Source organism: Callospermophilus lateralis, chromosome Y (genome assembly GCF_048772815.1).
Source record: "Callospermophilus lateralis isolate mCalLat2 chromosome Y, mCalLat2.hap1, whole genome shotgun sequence".
Lineage (NCBI taxonomy): Eukaryota > Metazoa > Chordata > Mammalia > Rodentia > Sciuridae > Callospermophilus > Callospermophilus lateralis.
In genome coordinates this window covers 6816658-6844282 of record NC_135326.1, presented here as the reverse complement: position 1 = coordinate 6844282, position 27625 = coordinate 6816658, and the positions used below count along the sequence as shown (strand labels likewise).

Sequence of the window (27625 nt, the reverse complement as noted above, 5' to 3'; positions counted from 1 at the left end):
TCAAAAAAGGGCTGGAAATGTAGCTCAGTGGTAGAGTCCCCATGGAATCAATCCCCAGTACCACAGGAAAAAAAAAAATATTTCTTTTTCTTCAGTTTCATAGGGCACACCATGGTCTCTTGCAACTACTCAATTCTGATTATATCACAAAAGCAGTCACAGTTGGAACATAAATAAATGGGTGTGGCTGTGTCCCAATAAAATTTCATTTAAAATAACCAGCCAGACGTGATTGCACAAACCTATAATCCCAGTGAACCAGGAGGCTGAGACAGGAGGATGGCAAATTTGAGGCCAGCCTCCTCAACTTAATGAGAGTCTGTCTCAAAAATAAAGAAATAAAAAGGGCTGGGAAGGTAGTTCCAGGGACAATGCACTATTGGATTCAATCCCCAGTACCCAAAATTAAAATATAATAAAATGAAAACAGGTCAAGGGCCAGATTTGTCCTAAAGGCAAAATGATGATCTGTTTGTGACCTACAGAACCCTAAAATCACAAAAAGACACTGTCCACCTGTTTTCCAGTGGAAGTGAAAGCCTACATCCTTGGTTGGGCTTTGAGATCTTTCAAATGATGGCACTGATGGGATTTTAAATGAGGAAATGCCTGAGACAATTCCAGAACCAGATTCCTCTGCATCTGTGTTCAGGGTAGCCAAGAGCATAGGATGGGAGAGGCATAGAGCCAGCTTCCAGAAGCTTCCCTTGCCTCGGCCACATCACTTCTAACTCATCCTCAGAATGTTAAACTCGCCTGATCTTTCAGTATTAAAGAAAAGGTGTGAGGAAGCTATGGCAAGATGGAAGGGGCTTTCCCTGCATCTTTCTAGTTACGAGGAGGGGGTATAATCTGCGCATGCACGCTGTATGCTCAGGCACCCACCCACCCAAATGAGAAAGACAGACCCAAGGAAAAGATCTGGGGAGCAAGGATGCAGTGAGCACACCGTCTCTCAGCTAGATGGGTCTGTGAAGTGTGGCCTTCCTGGGTCAAGAGGATGGGCTGAGCGCCAAGGCACCCACTGTATGAGTCAGACCCATTCATTTTCGATAAGAACTGGGCCACTGAGGCTTACCTGGACACAGAGGGGTAGTACAGCATGACAGCTCCCTCTGCACAGAGCAGGAGGGCCAGGCCCCAGGCCATGATGTGGTACAGCACGATGGTGCTAGGAGAGAAGCAGAACAGGATGGCACTGCTCAGAGGAGGACAAAGGGGCCTGGCAAAGAAACTACCAGACTAGCCACCAGGCCAGCTTCTGAACCAGGAAAGGTAGGAGCAAAACCACCCTCCACAGAGGTATAGTGCTGCCAAGGGCACCAATGTGTGTGCTTATTTTTCAGTTGAGGTGAAATTGACATAATATAACATCAACTATTTAGAGAGACCAACCCAGGGACATTTAGGAAATTCACAATGTGGTTCAATTGTTCTAGAACATTTTATCCTCCCCAGAAGGGAACCTCGTTCCCATTAGCAGTCACTCCCCATTCCCTGCAGCCCACAGTCCCTGACAGTCACCGATCTGCTTTGCTTTTATGAATCCGGCTGTTGTAGACATGTCACAGCTTCATTTCTTTTTATGACTGAATAATATGAATAGACCACATTTTATTTATCCATTCATCCATCAGTGGACGTTCTGATTGAATACTGCTACTCTGAACATGCACATAAAACTATTTGAGTTCCTATTTTCAATTCTCTGGGGTTGTATACCTAGAAGTGGAATTGCTGAATTATGTGGTATTTTTGTGTTTATGTTTTTCTTTTTTTTTTTTCCTTTCTTTCTTTCCCAGTGCATGGGATGGATCCCAGGGCTTGCACATGCCAGCTACGTGCTCTACCATTGAGCTATATACCCAGCCTCTCTCTGCTTAATTTTATCAGAAACCAGAGTCTCCACATCTTTGCCAACAGTTTTTATTTTCCACTTTTTTTTAAAATAGGATCTCACCATTTGCTCTGGCTGGCCCCAAACTCTGGGGCTCAAACAGTTCTCCTGCCTCAGACTCAGAGTAGCTGGGACTACAGATGTACATCACCTTGCCTGGCTTCAAGTTTGGTTGCTGCTGTTCTCATGGGAATGGCTGATATTTTTGAGACTTGACTAAGTTGGCCCCACTCTCCATAAAATCATAGAATAGGTTCATTCCATCTATAGTACCCTCCAGGGACAGTACTGTTCAGTTCTCATCAGCTCTGGTCTGAATACTTGGATCCCCACAAAATTCCTATGTTGAAATCCTAACCCCAAAGGTGTAGCATTATAAAGTGGAATCTTTGGAGAACTAATGAAGTCACAAGAGTAGAGACTTTATAAATAGGATTATGCCTTTTATGAAGGAGGCCCAGGAGCTCCCTGCCCCCTCCACCACGTGAGGACAGTGAGAAGTGGCCATCTATGAACCAGGAAGAACACGTACCAAACACTGAATCTGCCATACCTTGGACTTCCAGCCTCCAGGACTATAAGAAATATTCTGTGTGTGTATGTAGGAATACTGGAGATTGAACCCAGGGGCACTCTATCTCTGAGCTACATCCACAGACCTTTTTATTTTTGAGACAGGGACTTATTAAGTTGCCAAAGTTGGCTTCAAACTTATGATTCTCCTGCCTCAGTCTCCTGAGTCACTTGGAGTTATAGATCTGTGCCACCATACCTGGCTTAAGAAATGCATCTCTACTGTTTATAAGTCACTCAATTTATAGCATTTTGTTATAGCAGCCAAGATAGACTGAGACATTATATTGCCCAACCTTCAATTACTATAACAAATATCTGAGATAATGAATTTATAAAGAAAGATTGCATGGCATGGTGGCTTATGCCTTTAATCCTAGGTACTGAAGAGGTGGAGGCAGGAATACATCAATTTTGAGGCCAGCCTGGGTGACTTAGCCAAACCCTGTCTCAAAAGTAAAAATAATAAAAAGGCCTAGGAATGTGGCTCAGTGGTAGAGGACCTCTGGGTTCAATGCCCAGTATTGGACCAAAGAAATTAGAGAGAGGTTTTATTTTGGCTCACAGTTTTAGAGTTTTCAGCCTGTGGTTGGTTGTGCTTGTTGCTTTGAGGATACCATGGTAGGAGCAGAGTAGAGTAAAGCCACTTATTTCTTGGTCAAGAAGCAAAAGTGAGAAAGAGGAAGGTGATAGGATCCCACAGTCTCCTTCAAGGGCATGATCCCAATGATCTAAAGATCTGCCAGTAGGCCCCACCTCTTAAATTTCCACCACCTCCCAATAGCGCCAAGCAGTGGGCCAAGCCTTGGGACACCTGGGCCTTTGAGTGACAATTAAGATCCAAGCTATAACATCCACCATCTCAGGGGCATGGTACACAAGCCTTGTCCTCCTGATCCTCCATCCCCAACAACCTCCCCTCTTACTCACCCTGTACCCCAACTCCAGGGAGAGACCTAAGGTTGTACAGGTCCCCTGAGGTTGTCCCATCCCTGAATCCAAACATCCAGGTGACTACTAATAGCATTTCCTTAGCAAAACTCACTGCTCAGAGCCTTGGGTTGCTTTTCTCAGTCATGTGAACAATATAGCTCTCTGTGGCCTGCCCTTGCCACTGTGGTAAAGGCCAGGTGGACCTCAGGCCATGGTGTTCCCTGCCACTTACACTATTGCCCAAGGCAGGCTGGCCATCCCTGGTCCTCCACCCACTTTTCCCATCAGACTGACCTTGGCCTGCATGCCCACCTGTCTTGAGGCACTGTAAGGGGCACAGTAAGTTTAAGAGCAGTAAGGAGACCCCAGAAATTGACCAGCATCCTATTAACAGTGAAACTCAAGAAACACAGCCACTCTTGAATCTTCATTTGACTGCAACTTTTTTTTTTTTTTTTGTACTGGGGATTAAACCCGGGGGTACTTAACCACTGAACAACACCCCAGTCCCTTTTATTGTTTATTTTGAGACAGGGTCTTCCTAAGTTGTTCAGGCTAGCCTTGAACTTAAAATCCTCCTGCCTCAGTCTTCTGCAATGCAATATTCTTTAGAAAACAGGAATGGCCAGTAATAGCATAAGCTTCGTATACTCTTAAGCTGTATGATGGATATCAGGTATGTGCAAAGGGAAGGTCCACTTAAAAGGAATGAGGTGCTGATATCTGCTACAATATTCATGAACTTTGCAGACATTGTATCAAGTGAAATAAGCCAGACACAAAAAGGCCACACAGTGCCTGATTCCCTTTATGTGGGGAATGATGGATAATGGGTACAGAGTTTCTTATGGTGGTGGTAGAAATGTTCTGGAATTAGTAGTTGTACTGATTGATGTATTATTTTGTGAATGTCTAAAAGCCACTGACCTAGGGGCTGGGGCTGTAGCTCAGTGGCAGAGTGCTTGCCTTGCATGCATGAGGCCCTGGGTTCGATCCTCAGCACCACATTAAAAAAAAATAAAATAAAGGCATTCTGTCTATCTGCAGCTACAAAAGAAAAAAAGAAAAAGAAAAGCCACTGACCTGCACATTTTTAAAGGATGATTGTTTTGGTATGACAATTACATGTCAATTAAAAGAGTATCATGGAGATTGGGCTTGTGTCTCAGTGTAGAGTGCTCGCCTAGCATGTGAGAGGCACTGGGTTTGATCCTCAGCACCACATAAAAATAAATAAAGGTATTTTGTCCATCTACAACTAAAAAATATTTTAAAAAATATATAGTATCTTGGAGTTTCATCAAGATGATGTCTCACTCAACATTCACTGGCTAAGTGCTCCCTGAGAGTCTAGAGAGGCACAGAAAGGGCTAAGAATGAAACAAAGTTTCTCCACAGCCCTGACAGGGAAGCTAGGCACAGAGGCTGGGATGCAGAAGAGTTTACATAAAATGAAGGTTGGACCCAAGAGACAAAACTATGTTTATAAGTTAAGGTGCCAACACTTATGTTAGCTGGGGCAGGAGTCCTCAAAAATATCTCTATCCTAATCTTCAGCATCTATGATGGTGTTGCTATATATGGCAAGACACTTTGCAGATGTGATTAAATGAAGGATTTTTGAGATGGGAAGATTATCCTAGATATAGGCGTCCCGGATAAATAACCACATGAATCCAGAAAGGCAGAGAATCTCGGGCTAGGGGTGCAGCTCAGCAGTAGAGTACTTGCTAGCATGTGTGAGGCCCTGGGTTCCATCCCCAGGATCATAGGAAGAAAAAAAGGCAGATAATCTTTACCAGCTGCAAAGAACTAGAGGGATGGGAGTTTAGAGTCTTATTCACCATTACTGGCTTTGAAGATGGCAGAAGTAGCCACAGCCTAAGGAAGCTGGGAGGTCAGTGTCACTGGAACAGAGACAGTGAATGAGAGAATGGACAGAGGGTGTCCACAGAACTGTGTCAATTTTATTCTAAGTATGATAAGAATCCACCAGAAGATTCTTTTCATTTTTTCTAAAAATAGATGTATTGCAACAAGATAAAACTTAAAAAGTGGAATCTTAGAGGCAGGATGTTGCTCAGTGGTAGCAGGCATGAGACAGAGTTTCATTCCCAGCATTGCCAAAAAAAAAAAAAGTTGAACATGGAAAACAAAACAAGACTCAGTAAAGAATGGAGGGTAGTTTTGGGAAAAAATTATCCAATCCCTGTGACTCCAAAGTTTCTGGGGGAGATGATAGAAAGTGAGGTCAAGGGACTATTCTTGGTTGTGTCTGGTTTCTCTTTACTGAATCTCAGACCTGTGAGTGAGCCCAACTGGATTTGGAGCAATCCTGACCTGAATCTGTGGTTCCCCAGATGATGGACATGAATGCCTTGGCTCCTGCTCAGCTGGGTTGGCCCCCTTATCTCCACTGTGAGACCAATGCCTCATTGGATAAACAAGGACCTTCTCTTCCCATCCTTCTTGAAGGAATTCCTAATATCCAAGGAGACAGGCTGATGCTCAGTCCAGACCAGGAAGGGTATGTGTCCAGCAATTGGTGGTATTAGATATTCCACGAGCATGAGGCTCCCTTTCTTGTTCCACCTCTGCACTCCCCATTCCCTGCATGGTTAGCATTCTTGGACAATCTCTATCATTCATCTTTGTACTTCAACACACCCCACCCTGTTCCCCTAGAGGATTTGAGGCTGTGGCCGTCCAGATGCTGTGGGGTAGGCTTCAGTTTGTGTCTTCTCTCTGAGGGGATGGGGAGGGCAGGGCCCCATTAGTCGGGTACACTGGCAGTCCCTCTTAACTCTATTGGGTGCCTGGTAAATAGCATCCCCCATTTCAGTGGAATTTTCACTCTAAAGATCAGCTGTGTAGACGAAAGGAGTGGTGCTCAGAGATCAGAATGGGAAATGATGCCCTTCTCCAAAGAGGATGAGGAGGGAGAGAAAGAGAGGCGGCTCACAAAGGGAATGAACTCTGGGAAGAGAGAAAACATTTTGTAGCCAGCTGTCTGGGAGGCCATAAGGAAATGACTCCTTCATAGTTTGCCTCCCACATCGTAACCAGTTCCTGCAGCCGCCCTCCCCTGGCCTCACTGGGAGCATGTGGGGGTGTATCTCAGCAGTGCAGGTTTTGACTCTGGCTCACGGGGAGATTCAGCGAGCCCACAGAGACAGCAGCTCTCTGCAAGGACTGGATTAGTGGAGTGCAGAATTTCTTCATTCCAGACCCTCTTCTTGGCTGGACAGTGCTGATGGCATCTTCAGAGTGGGGAGTGGGGAGTGGGTCTCTGGTCAGACTAAGGAAGTTCAAGGTCAGAGGACATGGAAGACTGGTTAATGACTCTTGCCCATCCTGCAAGACAGCAGTCAGGTCTGGGCCAGCAGGAGCTGGTGGCTCCCACATTAATGGCTGATGCCACTGACACCCACCCCAGAGGGTGAGTGCCCAACCCAGGGGAGCCCAGGAGTAGCCAGGTCACAGCTGAAGACCCTTGCTCTTTTATCCGACCACTGAATTGTTCCAAGTCCAGGCGAGTGTAAATCCTCCTTGGCCATTATTTCATATCACTCTTTTATTTTCTTAAAGCAAGTAGAGACTTCAGTTCATGGCCATTTCTAAGATCGCAAGTACCACACTGTTATTATTTAAAACTGGTATGTTTCACACCTGCAGCCAGAATTAACCACTTAAATTTTGACTTGAAATCTGTCTTAATGATGTTTCTGAGGATTAAAAAATTAAAAGAAATCCTCAGCCAAAGAAAACAGCTACGTAAGACAGGATCTCCAAGGCAAAGGGCCATACCTGCAAAGTTTGGCCCCTGCCCTGGAATTCAGCAGGACACCCCCTGCCCAACCAGCTGCAGTCTCCTAATAGCCATCTTCAGGACCAACTCTACCTGCTGCCCTGGAAAACAAGCTGGCTCTTAAAATGGAGCTACCGAAGCCTTGGAACCCAAACCCTCAGCCCTGGGACATCTCCCACCAGGCATCAGGTGAGGCTTTGTGCTCACAGCTACGGAGCACCTCTTACTTATCTGTTGTGTGCCCTGCTCCTGTCTGATTAGGGAGTTCATTTCACTCCCAACCATCAGTCATCTGAGGACTGGAAACCTGCCCTTGCTCTTGCCCTTGGAAGGCATGGTGTTTCATGTTCTGGGATGTTCACCTTCTGCGTAAGGACGGGTCCTTGGAAGCCTAACCAGCATCCAGAGTCCTGCCTTCTTGAACACTGAGTTCCAAGATGAATTTCCAAACACAGGCCTGTGCCAAGGAGGGCTTCCAGATTGCCTGCCCTGAGAGTCCAGACAGTTCTCACACTGTTCCTTTTAATCCAGTCCTGTGACCCCCACCTGCCCTACCATGGGTGGGGTGAAGTAATGCACCCTCTAGTGATAGTGGAGGGCATGTTCTTCACCCGGCTTCCTTCCAGAACTCCCAGGCTCCTCGGATCTCTGTTACTGGCTGTCAGTGAGACCTTCAGTTGTGTCATAGCTCTGACTCCCCAAAACTGACAAGAGAGGCTCTCAGACAGGTACACAGCAATTGCACCAACTTTAGGGATTAGGCCTTCTCCTGCTGCTAATTGCCTATAGGTACCCATTCTCCCTCTTTTCCTTATAACATAACCCAGAAGTTAGAAGAGCAGCATAGTAGGCTAACAGACCATTTCCTATGTCCTCTAGCAACTAAGCACAACCAAGAAACTAAGTTCTGGCTAATACTATGCAAGTGGCATTGTGTGAAACTCCCAGGGAGGTCTTTTAAAGCTGGCTCAGGAGAAAACAGGCCCCTTATGTTCATTGATACACTTAGTTTGTTGGGGTCAATACCCAGCACTGAAAACATGCTAAATGGATCAACAAAATGTAGTATATACACACACTGTAATATTATTCAGTTATGAAAAGGAATTATCTTAGTCTTTTCTGGATGTCATGATAGAATACCAGAGGCTGGGTGGCTTATAAAAAACAGACATTGAATGCTCATAGCTCTGGAGACTGCAGCCCAAGGTCTAGGTGTGGCAGATGCAGGGTCTACTGAGGGCTGCTTCCTGGTTCAGAGCTGACACCTTCTCACTGGGTCCTCATATGGTGGAAGAGGCTGGAAGCTCTCGGCTGGGGAAGGGTGTCTCTTATAAGGACACTCAATCCATTCATGAGCCTCCACCTTCATGACCTCATTGCCTCCCAAGGCCCTACTTCCTAACACCATTAGCTAGGGGTGAGAATTTCAAAATAAAACTTGTGGATGGGGAGGACATAAGCACTCAGACCACAACAGGAATGAAGTACTAATACATACTACAACATGGATAAACCTTCAATATGTTATGCTGAACTTAAGAGATCATATAGGAAATGTCCTATATTGCATTATTTCATTGATCTGCAATGGCCAGATGATCTACAATGGCATATCCATAGAGTCTAAAAATTTTGGTTGCCAGGGTGGAAGAAGGTGAGGAGAGAATGGGGAATGACTAATAACTGGTACAGGGATTGGGCAAGATGATTACAAAGTTGTAAAGTGGATGGTACACAACTGTGATCCCAGCTATTCTGGAGGCTGAGGCAGGAGAATCACAAGTTCAAGACCAGCCTGGGCAACTTGGTGAGACCCTGTCTCAAAATAATAAAATAGGGTTGAAGGTATACAGCTAAGTGGTAGAGCACCCCTGGGTTCAATCCCCAGTATTACTAAAAAAAAAAAAAAAAAAAAAAAATCTATCGACATACTGAAAACCACTTGATTTTACTGTTAAATGTGTGGCTTTAGGGGCTGGGGTTGTAGCTCAGTGGCAGAGCACTTGCCTAGCATGTGTGAGGCACTGGGTTCTATTCTCAGCACCGCATATAAATAAATAAACAAATAAAGGTCCATTGACAATTAAAAAATATTTTTAAAAATATGTAACTTTATAAACCCATTTTTAAAAAAGACAAAAAGCAAAAGCAAGCAAGGACTTTCTGATTGAAACAGACCAGGAACTCTGTGGGGGAGGGAATAAATGTCTCCTGTACACTTGCCCTGCTTGGCCACGTCCAACTTCTCTTGACTAAGAGAAGGTTCTGGGTGTTGCTGTATGGTCAACATCCCAATGACAGTAACAGCTCAGATCCACTGAGCTCCCACCATGTGCCAGGCACTATTCTAATCCATTTATATGTTTGATTGATGTTATTCTTTCCAGTGATCTTATGCAGCGGGTACCAGTTACACAGTGAGTGCCTGAGCAGGAGCTCAAACCTACCTATGCCCAAGGCACCAACCTCTGTGTGAGTCCTTGCCAGACAAACACCTCCAGCCCCAGCCCTCATCTGTTCCACTTTTAATATAAGATGTCAATATATACAGAAGTAGTTCTTCATACAGTCTTTGATGTACAGTGAAAAACGGTCATACCTGGGCACAGTGGCACACTCCTGTAATCCCAGCAACTCGGGAGGCTGAAGCAGGAAGATCACAAGTTCAAGGCCAGCTTCAGTAATTTAGGCCCTAAGCAACTTAATGAGGTCCTAAATAACTCAGCAAGACCCTATCTCAAAATATAAAAATGGCTGGGGATATAGTTCAGTGGTAAAGCACTCCTGGGTTTAATTCCCAGTACCAAAACAAAAAATTAAAGGAAAATTTTAAAAATTTGTCTAAATTCAGCAGGGCACAGAGACACATACCTGTAATCCCTGCCTCTTGGGAAGACAGGAGGAAGGCAAATTCAAGGCTAGCCTGGGAATTTTAAGAAACTTAGCAAGACCCTATCTCAAAATAAATAGGCTGAGGGTATAGCTCAGTAGAAATCCCCTGGTTCAATATCCAGTACCTCCCCACAGACAACTTGTTTATATTCACACCAGTTTTTTCTTTCTTTTCATTTTTAACATGTCCAGTTCCAAATATTTAATTTCTTTTTTGTTTTTCTTTTCTTTTGGTGCTGGGGATTGAACCCAGGGCCTTGCACAAGAGTGTGATCTACCATCAAGCACCCCTCCCCTATCCCTCAAATACTTAATTTCTTGAGTTACTTATTCTCAAGATTTTAAAAACCTCAGCATTTTAGGTGGTTTTTTGTTTGTTTTTTGCATTGCTGGGGACTGAACCATGAGTACATGTTAGGCAAGCGCTCTACCATTAAGCCATGTTCCCAGCCCTGAAAACTTCAATATTTTGAATTGGCTTCTGGCCTGAGAATGAGCCACCATAGATGTTTCTGGGTGGGGGAGCCAGATGCCAGACTGACAGATAGTGTCTGGCCACTCTGCAACCCACCTTTGAATACTCAATGGCATCTCCTAATATTGCTCATAAAACACAACCAGGCAGACCTCTGTGCCCAGTGAATACCTCAGTCCTGCCGATCTCCTTATCACAAGATAGGCGTCAACCGCGTAGCAGAAGAGCCACCAGAAACAGGCACTGTACAACAGCTGGATCCACATCTGTAAACAGCAAGAACCCAGCATCAAAGATTCTGGAAACACACGAGGCCTCCAGTCCCTCCGTGAAATGAGATAGACAGTCTCTAGGACAGGGGTGGGCTGTGGCCCAAGAAGGACTTGTGCATCTGTCCTCTGCTTAGCAGGATCTGACTAAGGAGCCCCACCCCACCTCGCATTTGGTATGCTTGTAGGCAGGAAAGATCAATGGGGGCTTTGAAGTAGAAGCTCTTTGTGGGCACGTGGCACTTGGAAAGTCCCTTGGAGGAGAAGGGGCTAGGAAGAGGCTGGAGGTATTAACTGCAGCAGGGAGGTCTGTGCCTCCCTGCTGTGGGCTGAGAGGAGGCGTCACAGAGCTGCAGTTAGGAAGCCCTGGAGGGCAGGGAAGAAGAGAAAAAAAGGAACTGGGAATTCTGCTCCAGACCCAGTGATTCAACATCTACATTTGCACAATTTGCACCAATAAAATGAGGTGCACCGAGCATAGTGTGTTTTGTGTGTGTGTGTGTGTGTGTGTGTGTGTGTGTGTGTGTCCTACTTATTTATTTAATGATTTATGGATATAAGCCCTGGAGAGTTTGTGACAATACAGCGCTGGCCAGGCCCCACCCCAGGCTTCCTCATCTGTAGATTGGTACACAGCCTGAGAATCTGCATTCCTCACAGGCTCCCAGAGGTTGCTGCTGCTCACTTTGGGGACCACAGCGCAACAGGCACAGAGGTGGGGAGGAGAGCATGCAGAGAGGGGGCACTTACCGCGCTCCCAACACAGAAAGCAGCAGGCCAAATGTCTGTTCCATTCCCATGAGAGATGTTTTCAACGAAATCTGGGAATCCCAGCCACACTGCTGACCGAAGGATGATCCCTAATAGAGAAGTAGATAAGGGGCTGTGGCTTAGCGGTAGAGCGCTCGCCTAGCTCGTGCAAGGCCCTGAGTTCAATCCTCAGCACCACATAAAAATAAACAAATAAAATAAAGGTCTAGTGTCCAACTACAACTAAAAAATAAATATTAAAAAAAGAGAGAAGTAGATAGACTCTAAGGCATCTGACTCTAATTCACATCTGAAGCTGACTTGTTACTTTGTAAAAATGATAGCTAGTAATACATATGAGAGAAACAGGAAGAGAGCGAGCAGGAAGGAGGAAGGGAAGGAGAGAAGGAGGAGAAAGAAAGGAAAGAAGGAGGAAAGGGAGAGAAAAGAAGGAAGGATGGAGGGAGAGAGGGAAAAACACGCTCATGTGTTCAGAAAAAAGGGAGGAGAAGGAGACTCTGTATCAAATAACATTTTTAAAAAAGGGCTGGATTTTGTTTATTTGTATGAGACAGACCTTGCTAAATTGTTCAGGCTGGCCTTAAATTTCCAAGTCTCCTGTCTCAATCTCCCAGGCATGTACCACTATACCAGCAACCTGTTTTAAAAACCCCAGTCAGCATTTAGTTTTGTTTTTTGGTGGTACTAAGGATTGATGTTATCCCTAATAGAAAAAGAGGAGGAGGAGGAGGAGGAATGGGAGGGGGAAGGAAGAAGAACTGTTATTCAGAAAACCCATCTTTTTTTTAAATGCTTATTTTTTAGTTTTAGGTGGACACAATATCTTTATTTTACATTTATATGGTGCTGAGGATCGAACCCAATGCCTCTTGCATGCTAGGCAAATGCTCTACCACTGAGCCACAACCCCAGCCCCCAGAAAACCCATCTTATATTGGCAAAATGATCCCAGGCATTTCCATTTCAATTGAAAGCAACATCAGCCACAAACTTGTCCCCCAATTTTTTGTTTGCTTGTTGACTTGGATTACAAAGTGTTTATGTAAATAGCAATCTGTATTTCTTAGCTATATTTTTAATGTTCACGTCAATTATTCTTTACATAGAGAATTATTTACAAAGCACAATTCTGAAGCTTAAATGTATAGTTTCTTCATTTTTTTGAAAAATACATATAAAATTTTCAAAAATTAGATCTCAGTACTTTGCTTTGCACATTTATTATCTGTGAGTTTTCCTTGCTAGTAGGCTCAAATATTTAACATTCTTCAATTAGCACACACAAACACACACACACACACACACACACACACATTTATGGTATACATTACAGTTCTTTGCAAAGTAATGCAATGCCCTTTGTTTAAATGTATCCTGTTATGATTTAGGTATGAAGTATCCCACAAAACTCATGTGTGAGAGAGTATAAGAAAGTGTAAAGGTGAAATGATTAGGTTATAAGAGCCTTAACCTAATCAGGGCATCAATCCCCTGATACGGATTACCTGGGTGGTGACTGTAGGCAGGTAGGGTGTGGCTGGAGGAGGTGGATCACTGGGGTGTGCCTTTGGGGTTTCTATTTTGTCTGTGATGAAGGAAGTCTATCTCTTTCTCCTTCCTGGTGCCAAGTCCTGAGCAGCCTTCCTCTGCCATACTCTTCTGCCATGATGATGTCTCACCTCCTGATGTCTCACCCCAGGCCCCAAAGAATGGGGTCAGCCATCTATGGACTAAGACCTCTGAAACCATGAGCCCCAAAATAAACTTTTCCTCCTCTTAAGCTGTTCTTGTCAGGTCTTTTGGTCATAGCAATGAAAAGCCTACTAGTACACCACTGAATACATAGGTACTTGTAACACAACAGAGCATACATGTGCTATTTATTATGCTATTAAAGGAGATCTATGAACACTAGAAAGCTTAACATACACCTTCCCACTATCAAGCCACTGCTAACAACAACAGAAACCAAACAAACAAACAAAAAAAACACCTTTTCTGTATGGTGCTTTATAATTTAGTGCTTTGAGCTCAGTGTAAGCCCTATGAGGTAGGCATTCGTATTACTCATTTTCAGAGGGAGCACAGTCACCTGGCCTTCTCCTAACTTCTGCTCATTTTCCTACAACATCTTCCACCTCCCTCTTTAAAGGACACGGTGTTCTTCCACCAACTCTGAAAATATATTTGGTTATACCTTTATTTTCAGATATTCAAGTAACAGAAATAAACTACTATTAAGATCTCTTCCTAAAAAATGACTTAGTGGAATCAGGAAGAAAACCAATGTTTCATTGAATAATCCTGCACCAAAATGATTTTATCCCTAATACAAAGGAAAAAATTCCTTTCCTGCCTTATTCTTCAAGTCTGAGAAAATGACTTGAGGTTACATAGTATTTATTTAAAGTCAAGGACTGGAGGGTCTTCAATCATGTTTTTGTCACTCTGGGCAAAAGGACAGAACAGAAATGGGTCCTGGGATACACAACACCTGTGTCCAGGTACCAGCTCAAAGTAGGGTACACAAGGCAGTTAATACAGGCTTCATAGGCTTTGCCTCAAGATAAACATTACAAAAAAAAAAAGTTCCAACAAGGTCAACACCATCAAGTAATTACAAAGTGTGGGCAGAATTTGAGTGTTTACTTGAACAAACCCACTATAAAATAACATTTATGGGACAACTGAACAAACACTGGCAACATTAAGAAATTGCTTTTAATGATTTTAAATTGATAATAATACCAGGGTTAAATATGCTTAAAATTTTTATGATTAGCTGAGCCCAGTAGTACACACCAATAATCTCAGTGACTTAGGGGTTTGAGGCAGGAGGATCACAAATTTGAGGCCAGCCTGGGCAGCTTAGCGAGACTCTGTATCAAATAACATTTTTAAAAAGGGTTGGATTTTGTTTATTTGTATGAGACAGACCTTGCTAAATTGTTCAGGCTGGCCTTAAATTTCCAAGTCTCCTGCCTCAGTCTCCCAGGCATGTACTACTATACCAGCAACCTGTTTTAAAAACCCCATCAGCATTTAGTTTTGTTTTTTGGTGGTACTAAGGATTGAAGATTAAATTTAGGGGCAACCTAGCACTGAGCTACACTCCAGTCCTTTTGATTTTGAGACAAGTTCTCACTAATTGCTCAGGCTGGCCTCAAAGTTGTGGTTATTCAGCTTCAGCCTCCCCAGTTGCTGGGATTATAGGCATGGGTCACCATGCCCAGCCCTAGTAGCATTTTACTCTTGCTGCTTCTCATCTAATCAGGGCTGTGCTGAAACCCACACTTTGGTAGCCCTCCCTTGACAGTGGATAAAAGAGAAGATGATGCTAGGAATGCTGGGACCCAAAATTACCTCCCAGAAATAAAGGATCTTTTTGTGAATCAAATGAGAGAGAGAGAGAGAGAGAGAGAGAGAGAGAGAGAGAGAGAGAGAGAGGGAGAAGCTTTTTAAGTGAAAACTAAGAAAAAGTTACTAAATAAGACCATAAAGGAATTGCCAGTAGAATTGCTTTGTATTTCTTGAAAAAAGTTTTTAAAGGTAGAGAGGAAAAGGCTGGGGATGTAGCTCAGGAATAAGGCATTTGCTTAGCATGTGTAAGTCCCTGAGTTTAATCCCCAGGACCACAAAAATAAACAAATAAATAGAGTTCTTATGTTTTATGCTCTATACTCAGATCTGAATGGATGAAATGACATGAAGTCTGAAATGTGCTTCAAATTAAGCCAGTAAGGAGGGAGAAGGGCAAGTACAGGGAGCTGGTGGAGAGTATGTGAGGATCCATGATGGTTGTTTATATGTCATATCTACATTGATGTATGTTGGGAACTTTCCAACAAAAAGTTAAACAAAATGGCAAAACTCAACTTTAGAGTTCTATAAAATGCGTCATGCTATAGTTTAAAGCAGATTCTATAAAATGTGTCATGTTTAAAGCAGAATTTGGCAAAATTGTTTCTTTGAGGGCTGATAGTAAGCATCTTTGGCTTTGTGGTGATACTTTCTCTGCACAATATTCCACCATGTTCTGGTAGAGCAGATCTGGTCCTAGATGAGGTACAAATGCAGGGCCTAGCCGTGTTCTGTAAAACTTTATTTATGGACACTAACATTTAAATTCATATACATTCACATGTCAGCAAATCTGCTTTGATTTAAAAAAAATCATTTTAAAATGTAAAACTGTTCCTTGGCGGGGGAAGAAGAGTTACAGAAAACGCTCAGCAGAAGGGATTTGCTTTGCAGCCTACACTTGGCACACCTGGGTAAAAATCAAACCTGGGGCAGCCCAAGGGTGTTGCACAGTGGTAGGGCCTGCCTGAGGCTCTTGGTTCATCCCAGCACTGCAAAAGGAAGGGTTCAGGTAAAAAAATAAATAACGCACAAAAGAAGATATGGTACAAAGTAGGTACAAAATAGCAAGGTGCCCACGCCCACACATGTTAACTGGTGGTCTCTGTTGGATGCACCAGTCTTATTTTCTAGACTTTCCTTAACAACACTGACCGAGGTTTTTCTAGTAAGTTCGCAGTAACAAACACAATGAACGCTTTTTAAAATACAAGCAATGATCCTTAGACCTGAACTTTTCCCTCTTGCTTTGCAGAATCCCCTAGTCGTCCTGGAATGAAAAGGCCTTCAGCTCCTGGCTTGGTGCTAGAGCGCTCAGACGCGCGAGCCCTGGCACCGGCTGGGCACCGAGCAGATCTCCGTCGCGGGGCCACCGCGCTCCCTCCACCCAGCACTAAGTGTGTCCCAGCGGTGGGCCGCGCCCTTACCAAGGCAGCCGAGGACGTCGCAAGCAGCAGCGGCCCTCAGGATGCGGGCCGAGGCAGGCGGGGAGGTGGAAGGGGCCCCGGGACCCGCGGGTCGGCGCCGGGGCAGCATCTGCAGGAGGCCGAGCACCAGACGGAGCGCGCCGCTGCCCAGGCACAGCGCATGGAACGCCCGCGGCTGGAAGCTCAGCACGAGTTGCGTAGCAGCGTCCCGAGTGGGACAACAGAAGGTCCCCAAGCGCGGGGAGGCCATGGGCCAGCTCCGGGATGCGACTCGGGTCTGCCAGGACCCCGCTGGCCGGCCTAGGTCATGTGCCCGGCGGGCTGAGGGAGGGGGACATCATGTGCCCTGGGCCTCTCCCCCACCTAACCCCCCGGTGCTTGCAGAAAAGGCGCCAGGGTTGGTGGGGGCTGTGCGCCTTCTGCAAAGGCCACGAGGCCTCACGAGGGTGAGGCTTGATCTGCAGGAGGAGGGGCAGGGGAGAAGAACCAGAGGTAGGGGACGTCAGCTTTTCCCCTTCCCCAGCCCTTCCCCGTGGTTTAATTCTCCAGAATTTACAGCCTCAAATCTACCCTGGCGTCTTAGCTGGTGTTGCTAGAAAACTGTGCCTCGGAACAGTCACTGTTTAGACTCTGAGATTCTGATATGGATGCCTTTGAGGCCCCACGCATGTATGCATCAACTGTGGCTCATGTCTATAAAAGCATCTCTCTCAAGTAACGATGTGGTTAAAACAGTCTTTTGTGCAGTCACTCCCCAATTGGAACAACCCCACGGAGGTAGGATTTTCATTTAAAATTCAGAAAGCCAAACCCAGAGTGGCACTCCTGTAATTCCAGCTACTTGGGAGGCTGAGGCAGGAGGATCACGTTTGAGCCTAGCCTCAGCAACTAAACAAAACCTTGTCAAAATAAAAAAGAGCTGGGGATGCAGTTCAGTGATAGAGTGCCACTGGGCTGGGTTCCCATTGTGTGTGTTGGGGGCCGGGGGTGGGGGTGGGGGTGAATTTCATTAAGATGATTCTTTAAGAAACAGCAGAATGGTGATTACCAGAGGCCAGGGATAGTAAGGGTCAGATGAGGAGAGACTGACCAATGATCCTGAATTATATTGAAGATAGGAGCAAGAAATTCTGATATACCGTTGCACAGTAGAGTGATGACTTGTACATTTCAAAAGCAAGAAGAAAGGATTTTGAAAGTTTGCACTATAAAGAAATGATAAATATTTCAGGCGATAGACATGGTTAACTGGGTTTAAACATTAATGCAATGCATATACATGTATCAAAACATTACATGAGGGGCTGGGGCTGTGGCTCAGTGGTAGAGCACTTGCCTAGCATGTGTGAGACTCTGGGTGCGACATTCTCAGAACCACATACAAACAAATAAATAAAGGTCCATTAATAACTAATAAAAATATTTTTAAAAAAAAAAAAACATTACATGATATCCCATTAATATGTACAATGTTTATATTTTATGTGCCAGTTAAAATAATTTTGAATAAAAAATAAGAGGAAAACTAGTTTTTAAAATTATAGCATACTATGGGGCTGGGGCTGGGGCTCAGCAGTAGCTCACTTGCCTGGCGTGTGCGAGGCACTGGGTTCGATTCTCAGCACTGCATATAAATAAATAAAATTTTGGGACTGAGGTTGTTGGCTCAGCAGTAGAGTGCTCCTCTTGTACATGTGAGACCCTGGGTTAGATCCTCAGCACCACATAAAAATATATGAATAAAATAAAGGTATTGTGTCCAACTACAACTAAGAAATAAAGATTTTTTAAAAAATCTTTTAAATAAAGATTTAAAAATAAATAAATAAATTTTAGTCTATCAACAACCAAAAAATTTTTTTTTTAAATTATAGCATACTGGGCTGGGGATGTGGCTCAAGCGGTAGCGCACTCGCCTGGCATGCATGCGCCCCGGGTTCGATCCTCAGCACCACATACAAACAAAGATGTTGTGTCTGCCGAAAAAAAAAAAACCTAAAAAATAAATATTAAAAAATTCTCTCTCTCTCTCTCTCTCTCTCTCTTTAAAAAAAAATATAGCATACTAATGATAGCAAACAGAATAAAGTTGTTTTCCTGTTAAATTATTTAAGGGTGTATATAAGACTCTCCTCTAGATTGTGGCTTTTATTAAGGAGAAAAAAAAAGGCAGTAAAACACTTGCCTAGCAAGTGTGAGGCCCTGGGTGTTCCATTCAAGCACAGAAAAAGAAAAGGAAAGATTGTAAGAAAGAAAGAAAAAGACACCAGCTCTGTCATATACCACTTAGCCACTGTATGGTTTAGATGTAGTGTCCCCCAAAAGCTCATGTGCAGACAGTGCAAGAAGGTTTGGAGGAGAAATTATTGGGTTATATCTTTAACCTAGTCCGTGAATTATTCCCTGATGGGATTAACTGCGTGGTGACTAGAGGCAGGTGGGGTGTGGCTGGAGGAAGTGGTTCACTGGGGGCAGGGCTACAGTGTACATAGTTTGTATCTGGAGAGTGGAGTTTCTCTCTGCTTTCTGATCATCATATGAGCATCATCCCTTTGCCACAATCTTCCACCATGATGTCCTGCCTCACCTTGACCCCCAAGGAATGGAGCCAGCCACTTATGGACTGAGACCTCTGAAACTGTGAGCCCCTAAATAAACCTTTTCTACAGTTGTTCTGGTCAGGTCTTTCAGCAGCAAAAAGAGCTGACCAAAACAGCCATCTCCCCCCGCCCTGTGTGTTTATTTTATTTTGAGACAGGGTCTTACTAAGTTGCTCAGGCTGGCCTCAAGTTTATGAACCCCTTGCCTCAGACTTCCAAGTAACTGAAATAATAACAGGCCTGCAAGATGGCACCCTGTTTCAATTCTTTTCAATCAACCAATGCGGAGGTGTCCTTTTTGTTTGCAGGGGCTCTTCATTTAGAGGAGAACACTTCTTTTCCCTCCCATTTCAATGGCTCATCTGCTTTGTACAATTGGAGCTCAGATCCTGGGCCTGCTTCCTCTGGGGACCACAGGCCTGCGTTTCCTGTTGGGTCCCCAAGGAAGACAGACAGGAGGCTTGCTCTGCCAGACGGGAAGCAGAGCCTCATTTAACAATGGGCTGCAAACGCCACCACTTCAAAAGAATCGAGACCTGGCACGTCTATAAACGCAGTGTGTTCGAGCAGCTGCCCTGCCAGAAGTCAGAGCAGACTGACGTTTTCCAAAACCTTAGGAGCTCTTCTGAACCACAAACTTAGTCATACAAACAGTAGAAAGCACCCTAGAAAGACTCCCCAGACGTTGAGCTGGAGAAGCATAAAATCCTTATATCTAATTTGCACAGTTGAACTCCTCTTTCCTTCTCTCCTGGTAAACAGAGGTTGCTTCTGGTGGTTAGTGTGTGTGTTTTCCAAGGTCAAAGTGAGAAAGGAGTGGCTGCATGGGCTTTGTGTGGCCCAGCCATGCAAACCTGTGCATGCACTTCAATTTGTTTTGTGTCCCTCCTGCACATTGCCTGGCTCTCTGCTTCCCATGTGCAAACCTGGGGAGAGGCACTCCACAAAGAGCTCCTGCCAACTGGTGCAAGGGTTCAAGGGCACAAAGGTCCTTGGTCAAAACTTTCTTGGGGAGGAAATTCTTGTAATTGTATATTCCTAGGCCCAGGTGGTACAGATGACTGCAAAGACGGGCCTCTTAACAAAGAGGCAGAAGCCCTGATTATAAAAGCCAGTTGGGCTAGGAGTGTAACACTACTAGCCCATGCAAGGCCTGGGTTCCATCCCTGGCACCAGGAAATTTAAAAATACATAAAGTAATTTAAAAAATTCTATTACCAAAGTGGAGAACTTGAAATTAGTATAAAAAATAAAACAGATGACAGAAGTTTTTCATGGAACAGTACAACTACAAGTGAGAAAACCTACATGAGATAAACCAAATACATGTATACTATGTGCATGCACACACTTGGGAGGCAGAACATCTGAAAGCAGTGTAGAAAAGTGAGATATACAAAGATGATACTGCTAAACATGGATTTAGAGAAATTGGTGTAGTAATAAACAGAACTTTTGAGTACTCGGATGTACATTCCTTTTTGCATCTTTACTCCATTGTTTTTGGTCTTTCTTCTGATTTAGCGCCTGAATTCACTCTCTTTTTTCATGGTCTGGACTTCCCAGGACATTTATCCCCTGGAAATGCTGTCATCTTCTCTTTCCATTCTATCCACAACCTGCAATTAGCCTGCCAGCCCCACTAGATCGGATGCACTAACTGCTAGAAAAGTTTCAGTGGGTTTTTCTCCCAGGCAACTTATTTTTCACAGAGAGACCCTGCCAGCCTCAGTCTCAGCTAGAAGGATTGTGTTCACGATAAACTCGGATATCCTGTAGAATCCAGGGGTGGAAGGAGATGGGGCAGATGGATGGTGAGGAGACTGTCTGCAGTAATGTGAATTTAAATTATAAATTAGACTTAAATAAATAATGTATGGAGTGTGGGCAGAGTGTGCTCTGAATTTTATATTCATCATCTCATTTAATATGAAGAATGAACCTTTCAGGTGGGTCTTACTGATACCTAATCCTATGTAAAGAATACTAGTGTGTGGGGAGAGCTGTATTCCAGTAAAATTTTATTTATTTACTGGGGATTAAACCTAGAGGAGCTTAACCACTGAGCCACATCTCCAGCTTTTTATTTTGAGACAGGATCTTGTTAAGTTGCTGAAGCTGGTCTTGAACTTGCCATCCTCCTGTCTCAGCCTCCCAATCCTCTGGGATTACAGGAGTGCACCACCATGCCCAGCTAAAACCCATTCTTTAACAAAGATCTCTGACACAATTTTATTAACTTTAGACATCATGTTGGATGTCAGATCTCTGAACTTGTTCATTCTTCAGTCTGCTCTTTTGTCTTCTTAGATATGTCGTCCACTTCCTGCAGTAACCCTCCCTGAACAGGGCGACACTCTTTCATTCTCTGCTCTGTGTGCTTGAGCTTTTTCCTTTATTTTAAATTTCACTTATCTGTGAGATCATATGGTCATTTTCTTTCTGTGTCTGGCTTATTTCACTTAACATAATATCCTCCCAGTTCATTGATGCTGTGAATGGCAGGATCTTCTTTATTTATTGTGTGTGTGTGTGTGTGTGTGTGTGTGTGTGTGTGTGGTGCTGGGAATTGAACTCCGGGGCCTTGTGCATGTGAGGCAAGCACTCTATCAATTGAGCTATATCCCCTGTCCAGGATCTTCTTTTTAAAGGCTGAATACTATTTCACACTATAGATAAACCAGTAGGTAGATATAAAGGAAGTGATTTTACCTCCTTCAGGTATATATCCAGAAGATGATTGCTGAGTCACACGGTAGCTCTCTTCTTAATATCTCTAGGGATTTCCATACTCTTTCTCCATGATAGCTCTATCAATCTATAGTCACATCAACAGGACACTCAAGGTCCCGTTTCTCTGCACCCTCACTATTTATTTTCTCTTTCTCTGAAGACCCCCTCTTTGAGATGGGGGTCTCACTATATTGGTCAGGCTGACCTTCCTCTCCTGGAAGTACCAGCCACAGCCCCCTCTCAGATCTATTGCAGACTCAACAGCGTCCTTGCTTTTCTATTCAGTTGAAGATAAATTTACCAAGGTACTATATGCAAATTGAGTAAACATAAAGAGACAACCTATGTCCAATAAATAGGGAACATTATCAGACCTTAATAAAGAAGAACATGTAAAGAACAAAATCATTGCTAGCAACAAATAAACTAACCAGTCATAAAGGTAAGAAATACAAAGTAGAGGGCTAGGGTTGTGGCTCAGTGGTAGAGAGCTTGCCTAGCATGTGTGAGACACTGGGTTGGATTCTCAGCATGGTATATAAATAAATGAATAAAATAAAGGTCCAACAACATCCAAAAGAAAAACAAAAGAAAGAAAAGAAAAGAAATACAAAGTAGAGTGGAAAGATATAGGGATTGAGTGTGGTTTAAAATTATATTGTAGCAAGTGCAGTGGTGCCTGTCTATGATCCCAGCAACTAGGGAGGCTGAAGCAGGAGGATCATCAGTTCAAGACCAGCCTCAGCAACTTAGCAAGATCCTGTCTCTAAAAAGGGGGCAGGGGGATTGGGTGTCAATTCCCAGTACAAATAATAACAATAACAACAAAGATAATAATAATAATAAAATAGGATTGAGATGTAGCTCAACAGTAGAGCACCCCTGGGTCCAATCCCCAGTTACCACCCCAAGCACAATTATATTGTAGTCAATGCAGTGGCACACACCTATAGTCCTAGCTACCCAGGAGGCTGAGGCAGGAAGAAAATTTGAGCCTAGGAGTTTGAGACAAGCCTGAGCAAAATACCAAGACCCCCATCTCAAATAAATAAATAAATGGCGCTTTTTAAAATAGGGAGTCATTTGAGATGACATCAGGCCTGAGAACAGTGCTGTACTTGTCAGACTTAATGTGGACTCAGATGTAGATCTTATTACAAGGCAGACCTAATTTAGGATGTCTGGGGTGGGACTCCAAGCTCTGTATTTCTAGCAAGCTCCCAAGAGATGTGAATGCTACTGGCCTATGGCTCCTGCACCAAATAGCAAGGCTCTAGAGCTTCTGTTTACCCCCTGGAAAAAAAAAAAAAAAGGAACTCCTAGGCCATATTTGAAATGGGAAGAGCTTGATTCAGAATAGACGTAGAATAATTGATTAGCATGCAGATAAGTCAAGAAACCTTTTTTTTTTTTTTTTTGTACAGGGGATTGAACCCAGGGATGCTTCCCCACCAAGTTACATTCCCAGACCTTAAAAAAAAAAAAAAAAAAAAAAAGAGTTGAGACAAGTTCTCACTAAACTGTTTAGGGCCTCATTAAGTTGCTGAGGCTGGCCTCAAGCTTATGATCCTCCTGCCTTAGCCTCCCAAGTTACTGGGATTACAGGGTATGCTACCACATCTGGTACCAAGGATGAGTCAAGAGTGGAAGTATTGGTCTAGAAATGATGAACAACACCCTTCCTTCCAAATTCGGAAAGCTCCAATGCATGACAAACGTTTGATACTAACCCAAGACAGAAGTAGGATGCTGGGAGCAAAAGAGAACAAATAGAAGGGGAAGATGATGAATAAGGACTTGGAGAAAGAAACTGAAGTGATATTATGTTGAGAAACAGAATGCCCTGGCAATTTTCTTTGCAGGAAACTTAAAGATTTTTTACCCCAGTCGAGATAGAAATGGAGGCCAGCATTGTAGTAAACTCCTGGAAGAAGCTCTTGGCCCAGGTGGGCTGCTCACTGCTCTCAAATGGATCTTACCCCATTGCTAACAATCCTACCATATTCTCCACCATCTTAAAGCATTTTTAATGATTTTCTTCACGCACCATCTTAAATGCTTTCTCGATGGAAGTCAACCAGTCAGTTGTTAACTGTGAGAATAAAGCTCTGATGGAAGGCAAAACAGGATTTGCCTCACAGCAATTCAATTTTCAATTCACAGCTCAATTTGCTGGCCCACATCCATTCCAGAAAGAAAGAACCATTGATGACAGCCTGATGACATAAATTTACCAACAGAAACAGTTTTAGTCTAGCTCAAAAGTTGAAACTGACCTTCGTGATGGAATAAACACCAAGTAAAAAGAATAGGAGACCAGAAATGTTTTGAAAGCTCATTGTGATGTGATCAGCAAATACTGTTCATTTAAATGTTGAATGATTAAGACTAATTGCCACAAATAGGCAAGAACCATCAGGGATAGTTCAAAGTTAAGTTAATGTCAAGTAAGGTGTTTTGCATGTAAATCCACATTTTTTTTTCATTTTTGGATATGCATGAAAGCATAGGTAATTCTATATTCCTTCATGGTAAGAAACCATTGTGCTCAAATGTGCAAATCTATCATTCTTCATAACAAAAAGAATGTCAGGGTTTCAGTTCAGTTGACCTTATTCTGTTGCTGACATTTGGACTCTGGTTCTAAACGGGAAAACAAAAAGTTTTGTTTACAAAGAAAATTTCTAATACCCAAAAAGTAAGGTAATGAGTTTGAGACCTGAGGCTCAAGTATGTATTTGAGTTCAGTTGTCTCTCTGGCGTAGTTTTGAAAGCACGCGCGCGCACACACACACACACACACATTTTTTTGTACCCACATAAAAGAATTAACTTCATGGAATTATAGAAAAAAGTTACATACTTGATTGATAGCCAAGTTGAACTTAGAAAAAGTTTTGTGCTTTGAAAATCATGAATAATGTTAATGATTTGTTCAATCAACATTCAATAATCAGGCTAGGGGGATAGACAGCTCAGAAGTAGAGCTCTTATCTACCATACACGAGACCCTGGATTTATCCCCTGTACACCACACACACATACACATACATATACTCACAACCAGGAATGTAGCTCAGTGGTAGAGTGCTTACCTAACATGCTCAAGGCCCTGAGTTCAATCTCCAGTATAGGGGAGGAAAACCCAATATGTCCATTTTAATTTGAAATGATGTTTCAATTTTAAATGAAGTTCTGAATGTGCAGAGGTTCTTAAATATTGCATCTTCTACTAAAGTTGAAAGACATCAATACCACCACCAGGGAAGGATCCATTTCCCAGCCTCTCTATTTTTTGGCAGGATTCAATTCTTTGTTGGCCAGAGGCCTCTCAGTTCCTCCCTATGCTGGCCTCCCAATGGGCAGCTGATGTACCATGGCCAGTCATAATCTGCTGTGGAGAGCATCCATCACAACTACTCTCAGGGTTATCTGATGGTACAGGGGCCTGGAAGGTTCATACCCGACTTCTGTCTATCAGTCACCTACTGTGGGTTGCCCCGTGCTGTGGTGGTGGTGGTGGGTGCCGACAATTCAGCTTCCAGGAATATCTGGTCCCCTAGGAAAATCAATGAGAATATCCTCAGAGTGAGTTCCACTTTCTTGTAGCACCCCCCTACAAAGAAATGAAGGACTGCTACTTCGGAGGAGAATGTTAATGGGATGCAAGGGCTGCAATCTGCTTTTGCTACCCTCTCCAGCCTGGATTAAATCTGCATTGTCTGACCTTGTGGAATGGAATAGACAAAACTGCTGGGGGTTTGCCTGGGGAGCTTTAGCAGGGTAAAGCATGTAGTAGTGGCTTGTGTCTTGGCATAAAACCCTTCCCCAGCAGCTCCACTGATACTCCACACAAGAAATGGGCTTTTGAATGTGGGCTTAGAGCCCAGAGAGCCTGATTTTGGGTGTTATTGGGCACTGACCTCATTTGATGAAGCACAAGAATCTTAGGACATGCCCTTCCTCTAAGACGTGGCAAGGAGAGGGATAGTATGACTGAAAGAAGAGGGGCATCAAAATTATTATCTGACTGCCTTCCATGAGCCAGCAACATTAGGTACTTAATGTACCTCATTTTGCTTAACCCTTACCTCCCCACTGTGGCTCATCTCTTTTATCCCTATATCACATACCAGAGGAGGTGAGGCAACTAGTCCAAGGCCACTGAGGGTGGAGTTGAGAATCAAACCCAGAGAGGTTACTCCAGGAACTCTTCCTCAAGATGGAAAGTTGAGATTCATTTCTTAGTCACCAAGAGTATCTAAAAACATCAGACCAAGGAAAGGGATCCTCTCATCCACCATCTTTTGTTCATTTTCTCCTTCCTTCCTTTCTTTCTTGTCAGCACTGGGGATTGAACCCAGGTGTGCTTTATCACTGAGCTACAACCCTCAGCCCTTTTTAAATTTGAGACAGGGACTTGCTAAGTTGCCCAAGCTGGCCTTGACCTCTAAATCCTCCTGCCTCAGCCTCCCAAGTAGCTGTAATTATAAGTGTGCACCATCACACCCAGCTGACCCCAGCATCTTGAAGCAACATGGAACCCACTTTGGAGAAGTGGAGATGGGTCACTAATGGCTGGATTCTGTGCCTTGTTGAAACAAACTATGTTTTCAAGGAAGTGTGTGTGTGCGTGTGTGCATGTATGAGTTAGATGGGGTGACTGGAATGGACCCTCAAGTAAATATGTTACATTTCAAAATGTTGTTCAATTTTTAACCTAATGGTTCTTTCTGTAACACATCATGCTAATAGAGTAAAATAAAGTGATTATTATTTCCAGGATGACTATATGCCCTGGAGTCCTCATTTACTCAAGACTGTCAAATCTCAGATATCTAACAAAAAAGGACTAAATATAATCACTGACCACAGACTTGGCTAATGTATGGCTTTATCTATTTATTTTTGGTACTAGGGATTGAATTTAAGGACTCATAAATGCTAAGCACACGCTGTCATTGGGTTACACCAACAACCCAACTGTAGCTAATTGTGTAATGACTACCTCATTGTCACTCAAGTGGCCAGAAGCAAGGAATAGGAAATCCACATTAACCTCAGGGACTTGGCCTGCGGTTAGAACTAGTGTGTAGGAGGCCAGCACTTCCTCCCCTCACCCCTTCAGAAGCATTGTCTGAGATTCACACTGGAGCACACATCTCACTATCAGAATCTCTGAAAGACATGAATGTTGAAGATGTGCCTAAGTTAATTCCTCCTCGTGGAACCTGATGGTTTAAATGCAATGGCTTTTTTCTTTTTTGGTGGTGGGTATCTTTTTGCTTTGCCTTTGATTAAACACACCAGATATATAACCTAAGGCGCTCTCTTTCTCTCTCTCTCTCTCTCTCTCTCTCTCTCTCTCTCTCTCTCATGTGTGGCATTGAGGATGGAATCTAGGGCCTTGCATATGCTAGGCAATTGTTCTACCACTGTGCTACACCCATAGCCCTTTTTAATTTACTTTGAGACAGGGTCTGCCTAAGTTGCCCAAGATGGCCTGGAACTTACAATCCTCCTGCCTGGATGGAAGCCCAGTAGTTGGGATTGTCTGGGTGACATTTCTTTAGTGTATCATAGGGGGCCAGAAAACCTTTCCTTGAAGAGCCAAATAGATTATTTTTTTAGCTTTTGTGGGTCAAATAGTCTTTTTGTTGCAATTACCAAACTGTTATAGGCAGAGCAGCCATAGGTAGTAGGTAAATGAATGAACATGGCAGAGTGCCAATAAGCTGTTATTTACAAGAACAGGTGGCCAGTCCTCAGTCCATAATTGCCATCCCCCCCCCCCGAATATATCAAACTAAGTGAAAAAAAACAACAAAGAAACAAGGAGTTTTGCATAGACCTTTGCAATGTATTTGCTGGATTGTTAGAGAAT

At 43.5% G+C, this 27625-nt stretch overlaps 1 protein-coding gene across 1 annotated transcript in view; it reads right to left on the bottom strand.

Annotated features, from left to right (window-relative positions):
• The window catches only part of LOC143639719 (G-protein coupled receptor 143-like), a 37186-nt gene extending 20469 nt beyond the window's left edge, over positions 1-16717 (bottom strand). Inside the window, exons 1-4 of the mRNA XM_077107766.1 lie at positions 16409-16717; positions 11601-11710; positions 10753-10847; positions 1079-1171 (exon numbers count right to left, since the gene is read on the bottom strand). Coding sequence (XP_076963881.1) covers positions 1079-1171; positions 10753-10847; positions 11601-11710; positions 16409-16658 — 548 coding nt within the window. The 5' untranslated portion in view covers positions 16659-16717. The remainder of the gene's footprint in view (positions 1-1078; positions 1172-10752; positions 10848-11600; positions 11711-16408) is intronic.
• Positions 16718-27625: the final 10908 nt, after the last annotated feature.